General features: G+C 39.8%; 1 protein-coding gene across 1 annotated transcript; it reads right to left on the minus strand.

Moving 5' to 3' along the window:
* Positions 1–15,494: 15,494 nt before the first annotated feature.
* Positions 15,495–17,500, minus strand: LOC142508094 (uncharacterized). The gene is made up of 3 exons (XM_075619523.1): positions 17,237–17,500; positions 16,467–16,805; positions 15,495–15,941 (listed from the first exon to the last, which is right to left on the minus strand). The coding sequence occupies exons 1-3, from the start codon at positions 17,498–17,500 to the stop codon at positions 15,495–15,497; spliced, it is 1,050 nt and encodes a 349-aa protein (XP_075475638.1).
* Positions 17,501–24,646: the final 7,146 nt, after the last annotated feature.

The following is a 24,646-nucleotide window of genomic DNA, read 5'->3' on the forward strand; positions in this document are numbered from 1 at the left end:
CACACATGTATGCAATTGGGTCAGTTTCCAGCAGGGTTTGAGTGAGCTAGGGCTAGGTTCTATGGGTCAGGCTTGGTCAATTTAAAATTGGAACCATGGGTCCACGAGTGTGGTTCATGGCTCACAAGGGTATTTTAGGTAATAAAAAGGTTATGTTAAAGATTTGAGATCAAAATAATGAGCTTTGGATTTATTATTCGGGATTTAATCGTCTCACGAAACGTTAATTAAATAATTAATTAAAATGCCTAGATTTAAGCTTAATAGAATTATGAGAATTATATTTAAGCTCAAATAATTATAAAAAGTCTAAGTTTTAATATGGAAATTTTATATTAAAGTTTGGTTTAATTCGGGATTAAAACGCATTAATACGTTATATTTAAATATTAATTTAAAAGTTCTCGATTTAAGCTAAATATGTAACGCCCTGAAAATTATAAGGTCCACGGGAACCACATGCTTACAAGTTATTAAATTCTCTTGTATTTTAATTAAATTTTTTAATTATATAAATTAATTATGTTGTGCATATTGATATGTTTAAAATATATTTTTCTACATGGTTGCTGTGGGGACCCGGACGCTAATCATTCTCTTAATCATCATTTGGACAATTTAATCAATTATAATAAACAGGGTCTCAATTTTTTTTTTAAAATACAGTATTAAATGCGGAACGTAATGGATACATTCTAATATACATGTCAGTATTAAAGTACAAGTCTTGTACTATATACAATCATTCAAACTAAGGCTTAACAACTAAATATCAAGTGTCCAAACCCTATCTCTAATCAAGGTCCGAAGTCTCCACTTTAATCCCGATCTCTCTTCATCTTCTCGACCCTGAACCTTTCCCACATGTTGCCATGCACACATACAAACACGACAACAGCCGGATAACTCCGGTGAGATATACATCCCAGTATAAATCAACGAAACATCCAATCATATAAACAATATAAAGCATGAAACAAATAACAGTAATATGTATCAAAATCTGAAAACATAATCAATATAAAACTATCAATTAGACTCGTGACTCCACGTCTCAGACTAGACTCGATCCTAGTCTAGGGATCCCCGGTTTCCAGATGTTGGCATTCCTATATCGACCAACAGTAATAGAAGAAACTCCAATTCTATCCACGTCGATATAACCAAACATCCAGTGTCTTGACCTATCCGTCACAGACTTTGTCACTATCGCAAATTCACTATCCTGTGACATCGTGCAATGTGCTAGAGACGATTCCACCACTATGAGGCACTTCTGTCACAAGATCACTCGTCTAATACTCATCTAATACGTGCTTTCTATAAATCAATAGAACAAGCATATCAAATCAAATCAATGCATATAATAACAATAAGTATGTGATTTAGGGAAACTCAAGTATATCATACTCGAGTCGTTCTCCCGATATCACATTGACTTATACCTTTCTTTCGTATTCTCGGTCTGACGAATTGGGAGTTCTAAATTCAATACTGTCTCTATCAATCTGAAATGACATATCGAGAATAATAATATCACATTCTATTCCCAATTAAACAGTGAATCTGATCAATCTGAATTTAATTCAAAATCAACGGCATAACGGCACAATCCCGAGATCCCCGTCAATACAATATCATCAGATATCAATTACAAATCATAACCCATATCCGATACAATCCATAATCAATCAATAATCCAAATCTGTCCTGGTTTTCAATCAATATAATCAGAAAATCATAACAATTCCATAATCAGTCTGTTCTTCAATCCGGTTTCGATTCCATGATGTGTAGTATCCCCATAACACATAATAATGATCAAATAATAATTTCTCCAATATCATAATTTCAAATGATAACAGAACTCAATAAAACTTACGTCCAGTTGTAGCTGTCGATGAGAGGAGTACGGTACTGTGTCCGGATCGAAAATCGGATAAACGGATCAACCAAAATCAGAATTCTATTGTACGAAGGACTTTGAGAATTCCCGTAGCTTTTCTCGATTCTTTTGCTGGAGAATGAAGGGAAATGAAGCAATTTTATATATCCAAAACACATGGCAAAGACAAGTGTCCACTCAAATCCAATATTGCACTTTAGCCCCTAAATTCTTCACTATTTGCAATTTGGTCCTCAAAACTCTTTTTAATTACATTTCAATCCTGATTAATTACAAAAATCGTGGAATTTAATTCATCATTCCAAAATTAGTAAATTAAATAATATCGGATTAAAATGATAAAATCTCGGGCCTTACAATTCTCCCCTCTCGGAGACATGATTTCGTCCTCAAAATCTCAAGCAAACATATCACAGGCAATCAAATCAGAAATAACAGAAACTGAAATAGGAAACTCACATCAGTGGAATAACTCTGGGAATTCCTGTCTCATATTTGATTCAGTCTCCCAAGTAGCATCTTCAATGCCATGACGACTCCACTGAATTTTCACAAGTGGAATAGTCTTCGTTCTGAGTTGCTTTTATTTACGATCGAGAATCTGAACTGGTTTCTCAACATAGCTCAGTGTCTCATCAAGCTCGGCCTCGTCTGGCTGAATAACATGAGAATCATCGGGGAGATACTTCCGCAACATAGGTACATAAAAGACATCATGTATTCCAGATAGAGAAGTCGGTAATGCGAGTCGATAGGCACGATCTCCTATCTTCTCGAGAATCTCATAAGGACCAACGTATCGTGGAGACAGTTTCCCTTTCTTGCCAAATCTGACAACTCCTCTGACATAGATTTATGCCATTTGGTCATATCTGTACGTCATCTGATACGGAATGAAGCATGCTGATTTGGTCAATCTGTCAATCACGACTCAAATTGCATCACAACCTCTGAAGGAACGTGGTAACTGCGTCACGAAGTCCATGGAAATGTGATCCCATTTCTATTCAGGAATCGATAAACTCTGCAACAATCCTCCTGGTTTCTTTCTTTCAGCCTTCACCTGTTGGCAATTCAGACATTTCAATACAGACTCTGTCATATCTGAGCTCATCTGTTTCTACCAAAATCGGTCTTTTCAATTTATCATACATTTTCCTACCATCAGGATAAATGCTAAATCAATTACTGTACATATCTGACACTACCTGTTGTTTCAAATCCGAAACATATGGCACAATAAATCAGTTGTTCATATACAATTCAGTATCACATACCTGATATTCTGATCGATGCCCAGCTCTGACTATCGATATCGAGTTCTGTACATTCTGATCAACTTCCTGAACGGCTTTAATTCTCAAAATAAGTTCTGATTCGGCTTGCACAACATCGAGTCTCAACTGTTTACAATCTGTCTCAAATACCGATTCAGAAAAATAACAATTCTCAATCAGATTCAACACAATAGTCATATACAATAGCCTGCAAACTCATGCAACTGCAAATATCTGACACTGTCGTTAATCTCAGCCAACTGATCACGGCCTCACTGTACTCAAATCAACAGATATATTGTCTTCCGATGTCACATACTCTGAATACAATCTGTCTCAGTCCAGATTCACATCTCAGCAGTTTCTGTATATCACATCTCAGTTCTCAGAATATTCAACAAAATCAATCATATTCTTCCAATATATCAGAATATCATAGCTAACACAAGCATAGAATCATCAAAATATTTCTGAATACAGAGTTAATCAACTCATAAACATAGCTGATACATCCCAACGATAAACACTCAATCAGAGGTAACTCTTGGCCAGTAATCTTCAAACTGATTTTTCAATTCTTTCAGTTCTATCGATGCCATTATGTACCAAGTTCTAAAGAAAAGAAACTGTACCTGGTATCAAGTCAAGGTGGACATCAATCTCCCTGACTAAGGCAAACCCAGAATATCATCTGGAAACAATAGCAACACTCATGCCATTGGTAAATCAGCCAAGAATAGACTCGATTTCAGTAAATCAACTGAGTACATAAGGAGTCCATCCGCTCCTTTCGATAATCATCGAGTCAGAAATAATACGGATGTCAAAGGAATTCTAAATCTAGATTCCTTACCATACAATGTTCACTCTTCGGCCATGTCAGGTCCGAATCTTACCATCTTCTAGGATCGGTCTGTAGTAGCTCTGTACTTGGTCAACATATCATATCAATGATGCGGTCAGAATCAGACAACACAAGTACAACACAGCCTAACTCAATCTCATTCTTATCTTACTGTAGTATACAATATTTCACAGAATTCACTGATATCAAAACTCTTCCTAAAAGGTAAAGAGATAACAACTACCGCAGACAATGACTTAACAGATAAAGCATACATCAATGCAATTCTTTCAGAAATCAGGGGTAGGATATATGAATGTCTCTCAATACATACGCGTAATAATCATAAAAGAACAAGTACCTGCTACTATATCGTCAAGTGCATCCAGGATCTGTTCCTCTGTCACTACCACCAGATGCTTCTGCTCCCTGGAATCTTCGGGAACCTCTCTGTGGACATACTCTCGCAAAATGTCCGGATCGTTTGGAGATATGGCAACTACCAAATACTCCTTGACATTGCTCAGTGGGATGTCTTCCTCCGCAGATTCTGCAATAAACCCTAGTATAACTCTGACTCGAACTACTGGAGCTAGAAAGACTGCTACCTAACTTCTTAAACTGCTTCTTTCGAGCTTTCAAATCGTCTTTCTTCCCACCACTGCTACTACCAGTCTCAAGTCCGAGTCTCGATGCTAGAGGCGCAAACGAAGCTCCTTTCTGTCTCATCAGACTGGCTTCGGCTCTCTTGGCTCTACCCAGAGCATCAGCAAAAGTATAGGGTCGGCCTGTGTTCACCAAGGTCAGTATTTCAGGATTCAATCCCTTAACAAACTGATCAGTCACAGCTTCATCATTCCCGGCCACGTGAGGTGCAAAACGTAGAAAGGTAGAAAATTGAGCAACATATTATTCAATGCTTAGCTGACCCTGTCTCAGATTTTCAAATTTTGCCCTCTTATCTTCTTGGTACGAACTTGGGAAAAACCTTTTATAGAACTCAACTTTGAAGATTTTCCAAGTAATCACTGTACCACTATGTTCCAAGGCTTCTTTGGTTGCAATCCACCAACTTCTTGCGACTTCCTGTAAGTGATGTCCAATCAGTTTGAGTCTACGTTCATCTGGGTACTCAAGTGAATCAAACAGTATCTCTATATCATCCAGCCAATCCTCACAATCAACAGTCGTCTCAGTGCCCTTCAAAATCGGCGGTTGGAATGACTGAAACCTCCTCAACTGTACTTCAATCGGAGTTTCTGATACATCCATCTGATCAATCAATATACTTCCCTGTGCTGGGATTCTTCGAGGAGCTAATCTAATTATCACAAGGGTTAGTAACCAGATACCACAACTTATTTCAAGTTTCAGTCCTCCTCTAATCATCTTACAGCTGATCAAGAATCGGTTCTGATTCAACCTCAATAATGCATATTACTATATCAAACCAGATAAATCAAGTAACATGTATCAACAAGCAATAAATCATGCTAGCAATCAAATGCAAGGAAAGAAAACTCAATCTACCCCGCTCCCTAGCTTCTATCTCAGTCTAAAGGATCTATTGCTCTTATACCACCAGTTGTGGGGACCCGGACACTAATCATTCTCTTAATCATCATTTGGGACAATTTAATCAATTATAATAAACAGGGTCTCAATTTTTTCTTTTTAAAATACAGTATTAAATGCGGAACGTAATGGAATACATTCTAATATACATGTCAGTGTTAAAGTACAAGTCTTGTACTATATACAATCATTCAAACTAAGCTTTAACAACTAAATATGAAGTGTCCAAACCCTATCTCTAATCAAGGTCCGAAGTCTCCACTCTAATCCCGATCTCTCTTCATCTTCTCGACCCTGAACCTGTCCCACATGTTGTCATGCACACATACAAACACGACAACAGCCGGATAACTCCGGTGAGATATACATCCCAGTATAAATCAACGAAACATCCAATCATATAAACAATATAAAGCATGAAACAAATAACAGTAATATGTATCAAAATCTGAAAACATAATCAATATAAATCTATCAATAAGACTCGTGACTCCACGTCTCAGACTAGACTCGATCCTAGTCTAGGGATCCCGGTTTCCAGATGTTGGCATTCCTATATCGACCAACAGTAATAGAAGAAACTCCAATTCTATTCACGTCGATATAACCAAACATCCAGTGTCTTGACCTATCCGTCACAGACTTTGGCACTATCGCCAATTCACTATCCTGTGACATCGTGCAATGTGCCAGTGACGATTCCACCACTATCAGGCACTTCTGTCACAAGATCACTCGTCTAATACTCATCTAATACGTGCTTTCTATAAATCAATAGAACAAGCATATCAAATCAAATCAATGCATATAATAACAATAAGTATGTGATTTAGGGAAACTCAAGTATAACATACTCGAGTCGTTCTCCCGGTATTACATTGACTTATACCTTTCTTTCGTAGTCTCGGTCTGACGAATTAGGAGTTCTGAATTCAAGACTGTCTCTATCAATCTGAAATGACATATCGAGAATAATAATATCACATTCTATTCCCAATTAAACAGTGAATCTGATCAATCTGAATTTAATTCAAAATCAACGGCATAACGGCACAATCCCGAGATCCCCGTCAATACAATATCATCAGTTATCAATTACAAATCATAACCCATATCCGATACAATCCATAATCAATCAATAATCCAAATCTTTCCGGTTTTCAATCAATATAATCAAAAAATCATAACAATTCCATAATCAGTCTGTTCTTAAATCCGGTTTTGATTCTATGATGTGTAGTATCCCAAGAATACATAATAATGATCAAATAATAATTTCTCCAATATCATAATTTCTCTAATATCATAATTTCAAATGATAACAGAACTCAATAAAAGTTACGTCCAGTTGTAGCTGTCGATGAGAGGAGTACGGTACTGTGTCCGGATCGAAAATCGGATAAACGGATCAACCAAAATCAGAATTCTATTGTACGAAGGACTTTGAGAATTCCCGTAGCTTTTCTGGATTCTTTTGCTGGAGAATGAAATGAAATGAAGCAATTTTATATATCCAAAACACATGGCAAAGACAAGTGTCCACTCAAATCCAATATTGCACTTTAGCCCCTGAATTCTTCACTATTTGCAATTTGGTCCTCAAAACTCTTTTTAATTACATTTCAATCCTTATTAATTACAAAAATCGTGGAATTTAATTCATCATTCCAAAATTCGTAAATTAAATAATCTCGGATTAAAATGATAAAATCTCGGGCCTTACAGTTGCATTAAAATGTATTTTTAAAGGTTATTCGAGTTGCGATCGAGGAACGGAGACCAAGGGCTGAAAATATTTTTAAAGATTATTCGCAGTTTTTGAGATGATTTTATATGCCGGGGCGTAAATTTTATCAGTGTTGGTTTTTCAACAAAAATGCGAATGTATTAGCAACCCGACTAATAAATTCAAAAACTTTCCTGAAACCTTAATTAAGCACTAATGGGCCTAATTACATTCTTAATGGGCCTAAGCTTAATTAATTATTAATTAAGTATAAAATTATCAAAACCCCACCCCTTAACCCTCATTGTGTACGGCGAAAGCAATCTAAATTCTCTCCAAAACCCTCCCCTCAAATACACGGCACACACAAAAGAAAAATCAAGGGAAAAGCTTTGATAGTTCAAGGGAAAATTCAAGCCAAGGTCCTCGTCGGTGTTCTTCGCAATCGTCAACGGTTTTTCGTGCGTTAAATATGCAAAGGCACGTCATATTCTTCTTTCTACTCATCCATCATACCATAGTATTTATTTAATTAAGTTTTGAATGAAAAACAAGATGCACTTTTATTATTTTCGTTTTTGTACTTCAGCATGAATTTGAAAGCTTATTAATTGATTCAAAAACATGTTTGATATGATCTAAAGGGGCTGCCATGTTAGGAGAATAATTAAGGGTGTTTACATGAGGCTTTAGATTCATAAAAAGCAACAAAAACACCGCACGAAACAGAAAAACAAAGCTGGAAACACTTTTCAGTCAAGGGTGATGAGGGGCTCGAATTTTTGAGTTGGGTGGCTGGGCTAGGGTTCGTTTGGGGCTAGGGTTTGGCTATGGTCCGTGAGGGGTCAGGGAAAGATTCCTAGCCATGCTAGGACTCGAAAACCAGGGGCTGGGAGGAGTCCTTGCCAACAAGGACTCCACCCGAGAGCCACACCAAGGGCTGCGCAGATTTCAGCAGCTGTGCAGGGAGAAAGAGGCTTGGCCAGGGGGCTTTGGGCTGGGCTAGGTTAGGTCCTTAGGGTCCTAGAAGGGTGCTAGAGGGGTTGGTTCAGGGCCTGGTTAGGTTGGCTAGGTCCTAGCAATAGAAACAAGACTGCATGTTTAAATGGGTTTCTCGGCCATGACAAGTTGCTGAGATGTGGCTTCGGTTTTGGAGCTTGTATTTGGTCTGGGCTTGGTCGGATCATGGTCTAGGGTGGTTAGGTTCATGAGGGGTCGAGTGGTTCACAGCTGGTAGTGTCCTAGAGGGAGAAGGAGTCCTAGTGCACCAAAGCACCCTACACGCACACACACATGCAAACGGGTCTTCTGTCCAGAAGGTTTTTGATTCGGCCAGGGCTGGTTTTTTGGGCTGGGCTTGGTCAGTAGGGTCCCTAGGTGGGTTGGCTAGGTTTTGACTCAAGGTGGCTCGGGCGTGGCTCGAGTAAATTGGGAGATGGTTCGGTGGGTTCGTTAGTATGTCAAAATCAAAAATTAAAAGACTAAAATTGAATCCATGGGTCCACGGGTGTGGCTCATGACTTGGAAGGGTTGAATAAATCTTAAAAATGTTATGTTTACAATTGGGATCAAAATAATGAGTTTTGGGTGTATTCGGGATTTAATCGCCGCACGAAACGCTAATTAACGAATTAATTAAAAAACCTAGTTTTAGGACTTCAAAAAATTATGAAAAATTTTATTGAAGCTTAAATAATTATTATAAGTCTAAGTTTTTAATTTGGAAATTTTATATTAAGGTTTGGTTTAATTCGGTATTAAAACGCGTTAATATGTTATATTTAAAGAATAAATTAAAAGTCCTCGATTTAAGCTAAATAAAAATATGATAAAATTCTTGTAAGCTTAAGTAATTATTTGTGACATATTAGAGTTCAATGAAATTAAGAAAATTTCAAAAACATGAAATTTTACAGTTAAGGGGTAAAACGGTCATTTTATACCTAGAAATTAGTAAACGTCATGGCAGTGTCCTGAATATTATTTTATATGCTAATATGATTATTTTTAATGTTTATGAATGTTTACATGTTAACATGATTATTTTAAATGTTTATGCAATTTTATATGTTTATTGATTTTTATGTCAAAACATTTATTTTAAATGTTTATTATTTAAATGTTTACTTTAAAGGTTTATGATGTAAAAATGTTATTTTAAAATTTTTATGGATGTTTATGAATTTTTAGATGTTAAATTGTGATTTTTAAATGTTCATGGATTTTTATGGATTAATTATGGACATTTAAAAGATATGTTGCATGCTTGGTTTCAAAAATAAAAATGATACGTATATGCATGATTTTTGTTAAGTAATGATAATATGTTGAAGGACGTGAAGGGATTGTGACTAATACGATGATATGTTGGAAATTTCATGAGGGTTATTGTCCCAGTGGGAGCCCGACGATCGTGTTTCCTTGGATACGGATATGTATATGTATATGTATACGATGATATGTTAATACGTAAGGCCATGGCCCAGTTGGCCGGTGAGAGTGTTGCTGGTGTCCCCTCGCCGCCCAGTACTGTGGTTACATGTAGATGGATCCATCGCCCAACACGTTTATGAACACGAAAGTCACAATCAACGATCTAAATTCAACAAACATGAACACGAATATGAATATGATGATACGAATATGTTGATATGGATACGAATATGAATATGTTTATGTTTATATAAAAGTGTGTTGGAAAATATTTATGCATAAGATTATGAAAATGTCTTTATTAAAGTTTTCCTGCATCATGAAAATGTTTACGAAAATGTTATGTTTTAAGTTTATGCATCTTCATGAAATTGATATTTTAAGTACAAGTATTTTCACTGTTGTATGTGATCTGTATATGTAGTATTTGTTATCAAGATTATGGTGTGTTGAGTCTTTAGACTCACTAGGTGTGATTGATGCAGGAGATTATGATGATTATGCTTATGGAGGTCTTGATGGTTGATCATGACTTGACTGAAGGTGCACATAACCCGAGGACCGACGCTAGTTTTCCGCACTAGTTTACGATTCATGATTTTAAGTGATGTTAAAGATATTTTTACGACAATTGCTTTATGAGTGGTTTTGAGAGGTTATAGTGTGGGCTATACTTTTCAAATACTGTTTTTGGGTTGATAAAATAGTTGGTTGTTTTACTTTTAAAATGGTTCCAAAATATTTTATGGTTCGGCCTGAATGCTATGTGAGGTTTGAAAAAAAAATTCTAGTATGTTTTAAGAAAAAGATTAGTAGACGTTTCAGTTGGTATCATAGCAATGGTTCTGTAAAGGGTTGTGCCACCATCAGTGCCGGGAAGCTCAGTCGTCAAGCCTCAAACTTGTAAGTTTACATGCTTTATATGATTTTATGATGTACCTGCATAAGTATATGAATTATATGTTTACGTCACATTTTAATATCTTCATGATAATATATGTTTTATATGCTTTGGAATTTTTATACGTGATACGACATGAAATAAGAAATTATTTGATTTTAACCCATGTTGGCTTCCTGGTATAATTGGACTATGTTGATTTTTGAGTTTTAGTATTGTCGTTCTACTGTTTGGACCATAAGTTAATCGTGGATATTATGAATGTCTTTGGGACACATAGATTTTCTAAGAAAATATTTATGATTTATGGTTACTAGTTGAATTAATTTTTGGAATTATTCATAAGAAATAATGATTCGAGGATTTGCAATGACTCGGGAGTAAGAAAATGTATAAATTGGGATTTTAATTTTTGATGAAAGGCGAGTGATACAACCCGGGCGAAGTGGACGAGTCGGGTCGGGTACTCTGCCGGATTTGCTATCAAGATGTTGAAGGAAATATGAGTTGGATGTCTAGGCTGAACTTCTTGACTTCTTGAATAATTTGAGAGATCTGCGAACAAGAAAAGAACCACGTGAATGGGCGCCGGAGGAGTGTCCGGCGTGACCACTCCGATGCTTAAGTCAGCAAGGAACTCAAGCAAGAAAACCAATGTAACCAAGTGATGGCTGTGTGATTGGTGTGGAGAGTGGAGAGTAAATCAACAATAAATGAGAGTATTCAATGTGTGAGTTAATATCTGAATAGAGAGTAAATGCAAGTAAAGAACCTGATATTTATAGTAGAGGATGTAATGATGACCTCGTTCTTTGTGTTTGAGCATTAATTGTAGTAGGGCAGCTTATTATGCCCTATGGTTTTGACATGTCAAATCGCATACTAGTCACATCTAGTCTACTTGATTTTATCAACCACTTGCACTGGTGTCAGAGATAGGTCGGCTGTGCATACTTTATCAAGTCGGGGCCATTAAATGCTTCACTCATATCGAGGTGGCTTGGGTAAAATACTTCTCGAGATCTCTTATGAGGGCCCGGGCATACAACTTTCCAGGAAAATTATGTTCCGGGTGTCCCAATAACCCGGCCTATTAACTGGCTGCCCCTCCGTGAATTCTTCAAGTCGTACTCTCCTCGTCCCGGGTAGTTCCATGACTCGGGTGTTATCCATCTGGTTGCCTTATTGATCTGGGAACGTTCCATCCTGACCCGGGCACCCTCCATGGATATGCTCCATGGCCCGGGACGTCCCGGGCCTCATCCATCACTCCCTCCTTAAATAGTCGGGCTAGAGTGCACTCGCTGTCCCGATTGGTTCCGTGTTCTCGGTCATGAAAGTCAATGTGCCGTTTAGTCTTTTCCCGGGCTAGTCAAATGGATGCCACGTGGGCATTGCTGATGTAAGCCCTAAAATTAAAATTGTCAGAAACTCTTCGAATTCCGAGAAGATAAGCCGTCACAACGCCTCGAGTTCCGCGCCTATCTTTTCAAATGTCCCGCCTAATCATGCCGCCCAATTTCCTAGGTCAATCTGATCCATCCGATTTTTTTAGATCAATGGTGTAGATGAATCCTTCCTCCTATATATAGTAGATGACCGATTTTTCAAAAATCACTTGCAAATTCAAACTTGTAGCAAAGCTCTGCCAAATTTTCCTTTCAAGCTTTTCCGACGCGCAAACTTCTACTCCGGCGATTCTATGGCCACCAATCACCATCTCCGCTTCTCTTTCTCCGTAAGTTCCTTCTCCCTTACCATTTTACTCCTTTCCTTAAGTCATGTCAAATTTCACCTCTTCCACTTCTGGCAAAAATGCCAAGGGCCGGTCGGAGGATAACTCCCTGACCCCTTCCGAGCATTCTACTCATATCTCCATAGGCATCCCTATCATTTCTTCCCGACCCCTTCAAAGATCTAAAGCTTCTTCTTCCCGTCCCTTTGGCACCCAGGGCAAGGGGAAAGACAAGGTAGCAGGGCCCTTGTGGTTCTCTACTGTGACTTCTACCCTATGCCCGGGTAGCATAAAAGAGATAAGGTCCTTAGGTTCCATCCCATCCACTTATAAAATCAAGATCCCTGGGCCAAACAACCACCCGGACGCCCCTCCTCCTGGCTTCCAGACCTTCATTCCTGGAACAACTCAAGAGCGGTCTTCGCTTCCCGGTTCATCACTTCTTTGAAGGGGTGGCCCGATTCTTTGATCTTCCCCTTAACCATCTCCATCATAATGCTTTTAGGATTATGGCCGCTACTTTTGTTCTCTTTCGCATAAAAAACATTCCTATCAACTCCCCCATTTTTCATTACTTTTATTCTTGCCGGTTTAATGACGGGGTCTTTTTCTTCATGGCCCGGATGCATTACTGGTTTTTGACTGACATCCTTTCATCCTTGAAGGGGTGGAAGACAAAATTTTTCTTCTTACAATTCCCAACCCTTCCAACCTGTGCTCTGGGCTTTCTTTCTTCCCTTCCCCCCCAGCCCGAGCTTCTCGGAGACTTCAAACTTCTTCCCCCCTTTACCCACGCCTGGGATGTTCTGGAAAAACAATCTTACTTATTCCTCAGTGCTGATTGGGGGAGGCAATCTGATTCATTACGGGATCGGGTCCCGACCTGAAGACCCTGTAGATCAGATAATAGATGAATTTGGTCGAGCTGGTCCTCAGGCTAGTAAATAACTTCTCAACTTCAACTCTTAATTTAAACTTGTCATTTTTCTAATCTTCGAGTTTCCAATGCAGAAGAAGAAATGATTAAGGCCAGTTTTGTGGAGGCGGCGGCCAAGAGGAAGGCAGACCAGAAAAGGGCCCGAGCGGAGAAGAGGGCTCGAGAAGCCCAGGAGCAAGAGGAACGACGAGCCCGAGCTGAGGCAGATGTTCGGTAAGCCGAGGAGCGCCGGGTTGAGGCCGAGGCGACGGCTCGGGAGGAAACCACCTCCCAGGCTGTTGAGGAGGACCCGGCTCCTCTGAATCATAGAAAGAGGAAAGCCGCAACGGAGCCGGTCGTGGAGACGGTGGTTTTGGAAGATGTACCCGAGGAGATCGTCCGGTCTCCTCCACTCATCGGGTCATCTGCTGGTCCATCCGGTGGAAGGCCCTGGATTCTTCCCAACATCTTCGGGGACGATGTCAGCTCGGATCTCGTGAAGATGATCCGGGGCCTTCTGCGCCCTGCCGAGGTGTGGCATCTACAAGGGCTCCACCCCAATGAGATGCTATGCGAAGGAGTAGCCCGATCTTTCTCTGTAAGTATCTCTTTACTTGTCATCATTTGATTATATCATATCAATTTTTTCTAACTTTCCATGTTTACAGGGCTTGCAGATGCTCGTGGGCAGCCTTTGAGCGAGTGTGCAGGCTGCGAAGGGGGCCAATGCCCAGGACCAGACTGCCCGGGAAACACACGCCAAACTCCAGGAGGAGATAGGCCGGCTGAATGAGCTCCATGAGCTTGTTCTGGCCCGAGAAAGGGTGGTCTGGGAGCAAAAAATGGGCCTGGTCCGGGCAGAGCTTGCTGAGGCCCGAGCAGAGGCGCAGGTGGCCATAGAAGAAGCAGAGTCCTCCCGGGTCCGAGCCGAGGATTTTCAGGCTGCTGTGAATCTTATAAAGACTGCCCAGACGGAACAAATGGCAAACTTCTTGAAGTCCCCTGAGTTCAAGAAGATGGTGGCGGACAAAGCTTTCCCCTACTTCGAACAGGGCTTCAATAAATGCCTGGAGCAGTTTGAGGAGGCGGGCCTTGTTCCGGCGGACCGGGAGGATTTCCCTGATTTGGAGAAGGCTGCTGCGTCTCTCCCGGAAGAAGAAGAGGAAAACAAAGAGGACCCCCCTGTAGATTAGGTTCCCTGTTGTTTTTTTTTTATTCCCGGGCTTCCGGGCATCTTGTAAATATTTTCCCTTTTAATGAAATATTCCCTTTTCTCGCACTTGATGATTGCTTCAAAATATTCCCAAGGCTGCGAATTGACTTGGATTCTGTAATAACTATGAATTTTATCAATCATTAACCAATACACATTCACAAAGCATAAACCCGGGGGTTTAATATGAAATTGGTCTTGACAAATATTCAGGGTGCAAGTCACTAGAATGGTACCCTGGGACTGATAGGTAACCAGGGTACGGGTCCCCTGGGCCAAGGTACGTGTCCTCTGGGCCAGGCTACGAGTCTCTGGGCCAGGGAACGAGTCCCTGGACAGAATATAACCGTGGTACGGGTCCTTCGGGACAAGGTACGGGTCCTTGGACTTAGGATATAACCGGGGTACGGGTCCTCCGAGCCAGGGTACGGGTCCCTGAACTTAGGATAAAACCGGGGTATGGGTCCTCCGGGCCAGAGTACGGGTCCCTGGACTTAGGATATAACCGAGGTGCGGGTCCTTCGGGTCAGGGTACGGGTCCCTGGACTTAATAGATTACCAGGGTGCGGGTCCTTGGGCCAGGGTACGGGTCCCTGGACTTAATAGACGTTTCCTTGATCAATTTCTTTATTTGATGAAGAAACAGTAGATACACGTGCTTTTAAACGTAATATTTCTTTAAATGGAAAGCATTCCATGGCCTTTTAAGAACGTGTCCTTGAGAATCTTCGAGTTAATAAGCTGCACCCGAGCTGACTCTTCGAACTATCTTGAAGGGTCCTTCCCACCTTGCTTCTAATTTTCCCACATCACCTACTGGCTTGACCTTTTTAATACCAAGGTCCCTGACCTGAAAATCTCGTGATCGAATATGCTTGTTGTAGGACTTCATCACCTGGCTGCGATAAGCTTCCATTCGAATGGCTGTCCTGGTCTCTCCTTTCTTCAACTAAATTAAGTTCAATGGCTCAGGACTGATCATTATTGCTCAGATAAGATTCTATCCGAGTAGAAGATTGCCCAATCTCCACAGGTAGGACTGCTTCTGAACAATAGACAAGGCTGTAAGGTGTTTCTTGAGTAGATGATCGCGGTGTAGTCCGATATGCCCACAATACAATTGGTAGTTCCTCCACCCAATCTTTACCCTTTCCATGGAGCCGAGCTTTCAATGCTTGCACAATGATCCTATTAGTTACCTCAGTCTGGCCATTAGCTTGAGGGTAAGTCACGGAGGTGAAGGATTGAATAATCTTCATTTCTTGACACCATGTGGTGATTTTCTTTCCCTGGAATTGCCTCCCATTATATGAAATTAATTTTCTTGGGATGCCATATTTGCAAACAATATTTTTCCAGAGAAACTTCATGATTTCCTCCTCAGTAATCTTGGCTAATGGCTCGGCTTCCACCCACTTGGAGAAATAATACACAGCCACTAGAAGTAACTTTTTCTATGCTCGTGCTATGGGGAAGGGACCCACAATATCCAAGCCCCATTGATCAAAAGGGCACGATGCTAAGATTTGTTGCATACTAGCAGCTAGGCGATGATGAAAATTAGAATGGTGTTGACAACCCTGGCATTTTTGGACAAGCCGGGCAGCATCTTGATTCATTTAGGGGCCACCAAAATCCGGCCAATATAGCTTTCCTGGGACAGGGCAGTCCCACCGAGGTGTTCACCACAGCACCCCTCGTGTATTTCTCGAAGGAGATACTCCACCTCATCTTCTGATAAGCACTTGAGTAATGGGCCTTGATATGATCGCCTGTATAAAACATTATTCAAAAAGACGAACCTGGGTGCTTGTTTTTTGATTTTTACGGATCGGGCCCGATCTTCTGGAAGCTTGCCATGGAATACATATTCAATGAGAGGAGTCATCCACGAGCTTCTCTGAATCAAGGGTGCTTGTTCGTCAACAGAGAGCACCAACCGGGTGAAACAGAGGACTTCCCGGGTGCTTATATCCGACATGGAGGCAAGCCAATTTGGCTAAGATATCAGCTTCTTCATTTTCCTCCCTAGGAATTTGTTCAATGTTCCAATCGAAAAAAGGGGAAGCCTGGGTCGTGATGAGTCCCAAATACTTGAGCATTTTCTCATTCTTGGCCTCATATGTTCCCTTGATTTGCTGGGCGACCAACTGAGAGTCAGAATAAATAATGACCCGGGAAGCACCGACTTCCCGGGCAGCTTGTAGCCCTACCAGAACAGCTTCATATTCTGCTTCATTATTAGTGATCTTGGAGTCAATTCTTAAGGCCAGCTTGATCTTTTATCCTAATGGAGCAATTAGAACTACCCCAACTCCACATCCCGACAATTTTTATGCACCATCAACAAACACTCTCCATACCATTTCCTCTCCCGGTTGAATCATCTCGATCAAAAAGTCTGTCAATGCTTGGGCTTTAATAGCAACTCGAGTTTTATATTCGATGTCATATTCCCCGAGCTCTACGATCTACTTAATCATTCTCCCCGAGACTTCAGTATGTGTCATGATCCTCCCGAGTGGAGAATTGGTGAGGACCACAATGGGATGTGAGACGAAATAAGGCCTGAGTTTCCGGGCACTCATTACCAGGGAAAGTGCTATTTTTTCCACCTCACTGTATTTTAGTTCCGCTCCTCGAAGGGCATGACTGACATAGTATATTGGCTTCTGGTCGGCTCCTTCTTCCCTGACAAGCACGGACTAACAGCAAACTCAGTGGCGGATAAATAGATCCATAATTTCTCCCCGGGCTCGGGCTTTGCCAGAATAGGCAACTCAGCCAGATGCTTTTTCAAGTCTTGAAAGGCTTGCTCACATTTTTCATCCCAGCCAAATTTTTGCGCTTTTCTTAGAACTTGAAAAAATGGATAACTCCGATGAGCAGATCGGGAAATGAAGCGTGACAGGGTAGCAATTCTCCCGGTTAATTTTTGCACATCTCGAACAGATTGAGGAGAAGGAATGTCCATTATTGCTTTGATTTTTTCGGGGTTGACTTTGATTCCCCCATCAGTTACAATGAAACCCAAAAATTTTCCACTCCTGACCCTGAACACACATTTTCCTTGGGTTGAGCTTTATTCCGTACTGTTTCAAAGTGATGAAGGTCTCGGCCAAATCATCAATAAAGTGGGAGACCTCTCGGGTTTTGATTAGAATGTTGTCCACGTACACCTCAATATTCCGACCTATCTGCTTTTGGAAGACAAGATTCATTAAAAGTTGGTAAGTGGCCCCTGCATTCTTTAATCCAAAGGGCATAATAACATAGCAGAAGGTGCCACCAGATGTGATAAAACTGGATTTATCTTGATCTTCAAGAGCCAAGGGATCTGGTGGTACCCCTGATAGGCATCCAGAAAGATTAATAATTCGCATCCAGAGGTGGAATCCACCAGCTGATCAATCTGGGGGAGAGGATAACAGTCTTTGGGGCAGGCTTTATGCAGGTCCTTGGAATCGACACACATTCTCCACTTCCCGGTGGATTTTGGGACGAGGACCACATTTGATAGCCAAGTAGGGAATTGGACTTCCCTGATGTGGCCGGCCCTCAGCAACTCTCCCACTTGCTCTTCAATGACCTTATCTTTTTCAGGGCCGAAATGCCTCTTCTTTTGTTTCAAAGGCCGGGATCCCGGGAGAATATTTAACTTGTGCTCAGCCACTTGGGGTGAGATCCCGGCTAATTCCTATGGAGACCAGGCGAAAACACCAATGTTAGTTTTTAAACAATGTAAGAGATTTACCCGGGTGGACGTGTTGAGGTCTCGGGCCACCCGGACGTGCTTTCCCGGCTCAATTTCCACCACTTCTTGCTCTTCTTCCGCAACAAAGTGTACTTCCCTCTCTCCGGCCACCTCCTCTTGACTTTCCTTCCCCTTCCCTTCCCTTCTTGCTTTCTTTTGGTCTACCCGGACTGTCTCCCCGTAGCACTTTCGAGAAGATGGTTGGTCTCCCTTGACTTTCCCGACCTGTCCTCGAACTGGAAATTTGATTTTCTGATAATAAGTGGAGGCCACAGCTCTCATCCGATTGATCGCTGGCCTTCCCAAGATGATATTGTACGAGGACCGGGCATCAACCACTGTAAAAACTGTCATCACAGTTTTCCTCAACTCTCCGGTACCCAGAGTCAGTGGCAGGGTGATTTCCCCCTCAGGGTATACGGCATGTCCAGCAAAGCCAAACAGGGCAGTCTCAACCGCCTCTAACTGATATTTATGCAAATCCATCTGGACCAGTGCCTCTTTAAAGATGACATTGACAGAGCTGCCATTGTCAACAAATACCTTCAACACATCATAATTAGCCACTCGGGCCTGGATGACAAGAGCGTCGTTGTGGGGTAGAATAACTCCCCTGGGGTCTTCTTGTCCGAAGCTTATAACTGGTTCGTCTCTCCTTCTCCCATCAACCTCCAAGCACTCCCTCCTACTCCTCGCTTTCCGAGCCCGGTTAGAATCACCATCTGTGGACCCTCCCGAAATCATTTTTATTACTTCTCGGCTCAGGGAAAGGTCCTTCCTTTCAACTTGTCTGCTTCTTTCCTCCCGGGAACTTGTTTCCTCCCTTCCGCTTCCATTCGGGATATTTATTGATTTGTGAAGAGTGTCCTTCCCGGGACGTCGAGACAACCAGGGTGGCTGTCTAGACTTATCCCGGAGAGGATGAGAGACTCGCATGGGATGCTTGCTAGATTCTTTCCTTAGAGTTCGGCACTCATGGGTACTGTGAGAACATTCTTTGTGAAGGGTGCAGAACACTCTCTTCTTTGGTCTTGATGCCCTTCCCATTGGACTGGGAAGCGGGGCTATATCTGAGCTGCATTCCTGGATTTCTCGATCTCGGGCAATCCTCAGAGGGACATGAGCGAAAGGTCCCGGGCCACTATTCTTATAAGCTATCTCCTCGGGTTTCACAACCCGGTCTCCCCTTGATCTCTTCAAAGCTTCTCTCTTCTGGTTCTGCGCTTCTTACCATATTGATGTATTTTTCCGCCTAGGATAGGAGATCCTCAAAGTTTTCGGGCAATTTTTTGGTCAGGGATCAAAAGAAATCCCTTTCCCACAGTCCTTGCATGAACGCGGTAGTTTTTGTCTCGGGTGCACAGGAAGAGACATCCAGGGCCACCCGGTTGAATCTTTTGATGTACGCCCTTAAGGTTTCATCTTGCCCTTGTTTCACCTCAAACAGGCTGAAAGCAGTCTTTTTGTATTTCTTGCTACTACTGAAGTGTTGCAAGAATACCTTTTGGAAGTCCTCAAAACAATGAATGCTCTGTGGTGCTAGCCCTTCAAACCACCTTTGTGCAGAGTCGACCAAGGTGGTCAGAAATACTTTTCATTTAATCTGGTCTCCATAGCAATGCAACATGGCCATATTTTCAAAGCGAGCAAAATGCTCCTCAGGGTCAGAACTTCCATCATAATATTTGATTTTGGCTGATTTGAAGTGCCCGGGCAATGGTTCCCGGACAATGACATTAGAGAATGGACAACCCTTCACAACTTGAGTACCGCTCTTAGAAGCAACTTGCCCTTCCAATGCCTTCACCTTCTTCCTTAATTCCTCCAACTCCTCTGCCACAGTGGGAGATTTAGAACCTGCACTTGTCTCCCTCTCCTCTTCCCTTCTCTCTTCCTCCTGAGGTTGCTCACGCTGCTGCTCGGGATGACTGGAATGATGAGTAGGAGTCTTCTTTGCCATGGATGTCTTAATGGCATCAGCAATAATCTTATTCAACTCCTCGGGAGTTAAATGAATGGTGGGCTGGGGACCATTAGGTGGGGGGCCACCTGAACCAGAAAGACGAGTGTTGTTCTCATCCTGGACTCGGGAAGTGTCTTGGTTTGCTCTTCTAGTAGGAGCCATATCAATGCCTTAGAACTCAGATTTCCAACAGACGACGCCAATGATGCAACCCGGGCGAAGTGGACGAGTAGGGTCGGGTACTCTGCCGGATTTGCTATCATCAAGATGTTGAAGGAAATATGAGTTGGATGTCTAGGCTGAACTTCTTGACTTCTTGAATAATTTGAGAGATCTGCGAACAAGAAAAGAACCACGTGAATGGGCGCCAGAGGAGTGTCCGGCGTGACCACTCCGATGCTTAAGTCAGCAAGGAACTCAAGCAAGAAAACCAATGTAATCAAGTGATGGCTGTGTGATTGGTGTGGAGAGTTGAGAGTAAATAAGCAATAAATGAGAGTATTCAATGTGTGAGTTAATATCTGAATAGAGAGTAAATGCAAGTAAAGAACCTGGTATTTATAGTAGAGGATGTAATGATGACCTCGTTCTTTGTGTTTGAGCATTAATTGTAGTAGGGCGTCTGATTATACCCTATGGTTTTGACATGTCAAATCGCATACTAGTCACATCCAGCCTACTTGATTTTATCAACCACTTGCACTGGTGTCAGAGATAGGTCGGCAGTTCATACTTTATCAAGTCGGCGCCATTAAATGCTTCACTCATATCGAGGTGGCTTGGGTAAAATACTTCTCGAGATCTCTTATGAGGGCCCGGGCATACAACGTTCCGGGAAAATTATGTTCTGGGTGTCCCAATAGCCCGGCCTATTAACTGGCTGCCCCCTCCGTGAATTCTTCAAGTCGTACTCTCCTCGTCCCGGGTAGTTCCATGACTCGGGTGTTATCCATCTGGTTGCTTTATTGATCTGGGAACATTCCATCCTGACCTGGGCACCCTCCATGGATATGATCCATGGCCCGGGACGTCCCGGGCCTCATCCATGATGCCCCGGGACATCCCGGGGTTTCATGCGAGATTCGTTATGAGAATTGATTTTTGGGTAAATAAGTTTTAATTATCAAAATTTCGTCATGGGAAACCCGTAGAAGGGAATTAAAAACGCGAAAAACTTATGAGTTAATGATAGGATTTTCGTAATTAAGGACCAATTATGTTAATTTTTAACGAAATTAAGAATTGATTTTGCAAATTTTTAAGGAATTTGGGAACTAGTCTAACAATAAGTGAGAATTGAATGAGTTAATTGATAAGAGTTTTCGATGATTTAGACTTTTAAGGATATTTGGAACCTTGGGATATCTTGGTTATAGTGTTATAAAGAATGTTAATCAAGGGTTTTTAATAATGAATCGATATTAGGCTTGAAAATCTAAGCGTTAGCGGAAGTGTTTGGGATTTTAAGATTGAAATTGGATAGGTTGATGAACATTTTGGGTATAAAATAAGAAAAATAATATACGATAAGTACGGTCATTGATAAAGATAAAAAATTGTATATTAATTAAATGTTTTATAATATAAATTTATAGATTTTGTTTTATTAAATGTTTAAATATCATATGTTTTATAATAAATTGTATAAAATATAAGTTATTGTGTAATTACTAGTTTTTACTATTTTTACAGGTTCGATAAAACAAGAATAACTTTGGCGTTGCAAATGAGATTAAGATGATTCATTGACCTGTAGAAAGTTGATGTTAATATCTACAATATTGGCGGCAAACATGAGATAAAAATCTTCTCATAAGTGGGATCAAATTAAGCAACAAATAAAGTTACCAAAGAAGTGACAGTTTTACCATGCTATAGCATTTTGACCATATCTCTCAAATTACTTGGTGAAATGGTTAAAAAAAATACCACATTTCAAACAACTCAATTATCTACATGCTTTGTTTTATGTGGAAAAGAAAATTCGGATGGGAAGATTTTCGAAAGTGATGTGTATTAAAATATAATTTCTTGGAACACCAATGAAGACTTATGTGTAAAAAATAATATTTTATTTATGGTTATCTCCCCAAATTTGGCTATAAATAGGGGTGCATTGTAATGAATTGAGATATTCCTCATTCTAACAAACCTTTGAGTTCATAATATTTCTCTCTTTATTTTTCTTTTATTTCTTCAATTAAATATAATTAGCATGTTCATTTCTTATTCAAAATTTTACACTTTGAATAATGAGTAGCTAACTTCCCAAAGTTGAGATGAAAAGGTGAAACTCTTGGCATGATAATAAGGTTATTAAAAGGTAAGAATCTATGTTTTATATTATTTAATCATTATTTATTTTTTATGTTATATTTATTTATTTAAGCAATATTATACCCTACTTATAAGTGGGAGTTTTGATTTATTGTTGCTATATGTTACACTAAATTCTTGGTACAATTTAAATGTTTGTTTGGTTTTACCAACCATTTAAAGTGGATGCTTTGATTTATTATATATGAATATATCATAATATTAATTTCTTGGTACCATTTAAATGTTAGTTTTGTTTTACTAACCATTTAAAGTGGGAACCTTGATTTAGTGTTTACAAATATATATATAGCACAATAAATACTTGACAACATTTATAAGCTTTGGTATATATTATATACTTATAAGATAATAATATATAACATAATATAAATATGATTATTTAATATATATTGGAACCATTTTATTAAGTAGATTTCAATAATGTTCATTAATGTTAACTTTATTAAATTACAAAGAGTGGATCCTTAATCTCAACTGCTTAAATTAAAATTTGAACAATTAAAAATTATCAATTAAAGATTCAAACAATTAAAAGAAAAAAAAAACAAAAACAATAATAAAAAGACATTGTAGTGGACTTATAATTACCTTTGCTTCCCTGTGGATACGATATCGGACTCACCGAATTATACTACTTGTGGACAACCTGCTCTTGGGAGTGCAACAATCAAAGTCGCAAAAAGTTTTTGGCGCTGTTGCCGGGGAAGTATAATTTAATTTCAAGTCTATTTAATTTGTTTATAGTTTATTTTTCTTTATTTGAATTTTTATTGCTTTTGTGTGTTTTTATTCTTTTTCTTTTGCATTTGCATGAGCATTTGGTCACGTACACTTAGTGGTCGACTCATTCGAAATAACCCTTTATTTTTACAAAACATGGCGGAAGAACCCATCCAAGAAAATGAAGATGAAATTCAATCTCAACATGATAATGATAGACGAAGAACACTTAGAGATCACATGAATCCTACACATACTAGTGCACCTTCATGTCTAGTTTTTTCCCCTGATGCATCTCATTTCAATTTTAAGTCTGGTATTATCCAACTTTTACCCAACTTTCATGGCTTAGATTTTGAAAATCCATACATGCATTTACGAGAGTTTGAAGAAGTGTGCAATACATATAATGATCTAAATTGTAACATGAACACCATTCGACTTAAGCTTTTTACTTTTTCTTTAAAAGATAAAGCTAAAACTTGACTACAAAATCTTAGATCGGGATCCATTCGAACTTGGGATGAATTGCAACAACAATTTTTTAAAAAGTTTTTTCCATATCATAGAACAAATTCTTTCAAAAGGCAAATCATCACTTTCACTCAAAAACAAGGATAAAATTTTTATCAGTGTTGGGATAGGTACAAAGAATTGCTTAATATTTGTCCACATCATGGTTATGAAATTTGAAGAGTTGTTTTTAAGTTTTATGAAGGCTTAACACCTAAAGATAGGCAAATGATTGAATTTATGTGTAATGGAACATTTGAAGATAAAGATCCAAACGAGGCAATTGAGTATCTCGATTCATTAGCTGAAAATGCTCAAAATTGGGACACTATAGGTACAATCGAACCATCAAACAAGATTCAATCTCCCATATCTGGTGGAGGTATGTACACCCTCAAAGATGAACATGATCTTCAAGCTAGATTTACCTCTTTGGCAAGAAAATTTGAGGCACTTGAATTGAAAAAAAATGGTCAATTCAAATCTGTTCAAGAAATTACGTGTCACATATGTGATACAAGTGATCATTCTATAAAAGATTAGTCCCACTTTGCCCTCTTTTAAAGAATGTCTTCATGAACAAGTCAATGTTTTGAACAATTTCGAAAGGCCAAAATTTGAACCATTTTCTCAAAATTACAATCCAGGTTGGCGAAATCATCCAAATTTTAGTTAGAGGAATGATAATGCTGCACAATTTTCACAACCACATTTCCAAATCAACAAAATTTTCAAAATTATGCACCTTATGTTCCTCCACCTAAAAGGAACTTAGAAGATATATTGAATTCTTTCATTACAAAGCAAGAGTCTATCAATACTCAAACTGC

Source organism: Primulina tabacum, chromosome 1, assembly GCF_025594145.1.
Source record: "Primulina tabacum isolate GXHZ01 chromosome 1, ASM2559414v2, whole genome shotgun sequence".
In the NCBI taxonomy this organism is placed as follows: Eukaryota; Viridiplantae; Streptophyta; class Magnoliopsida; order Lamiales; family Gesneriaceae; genus Primulina; species Primulina tabacum.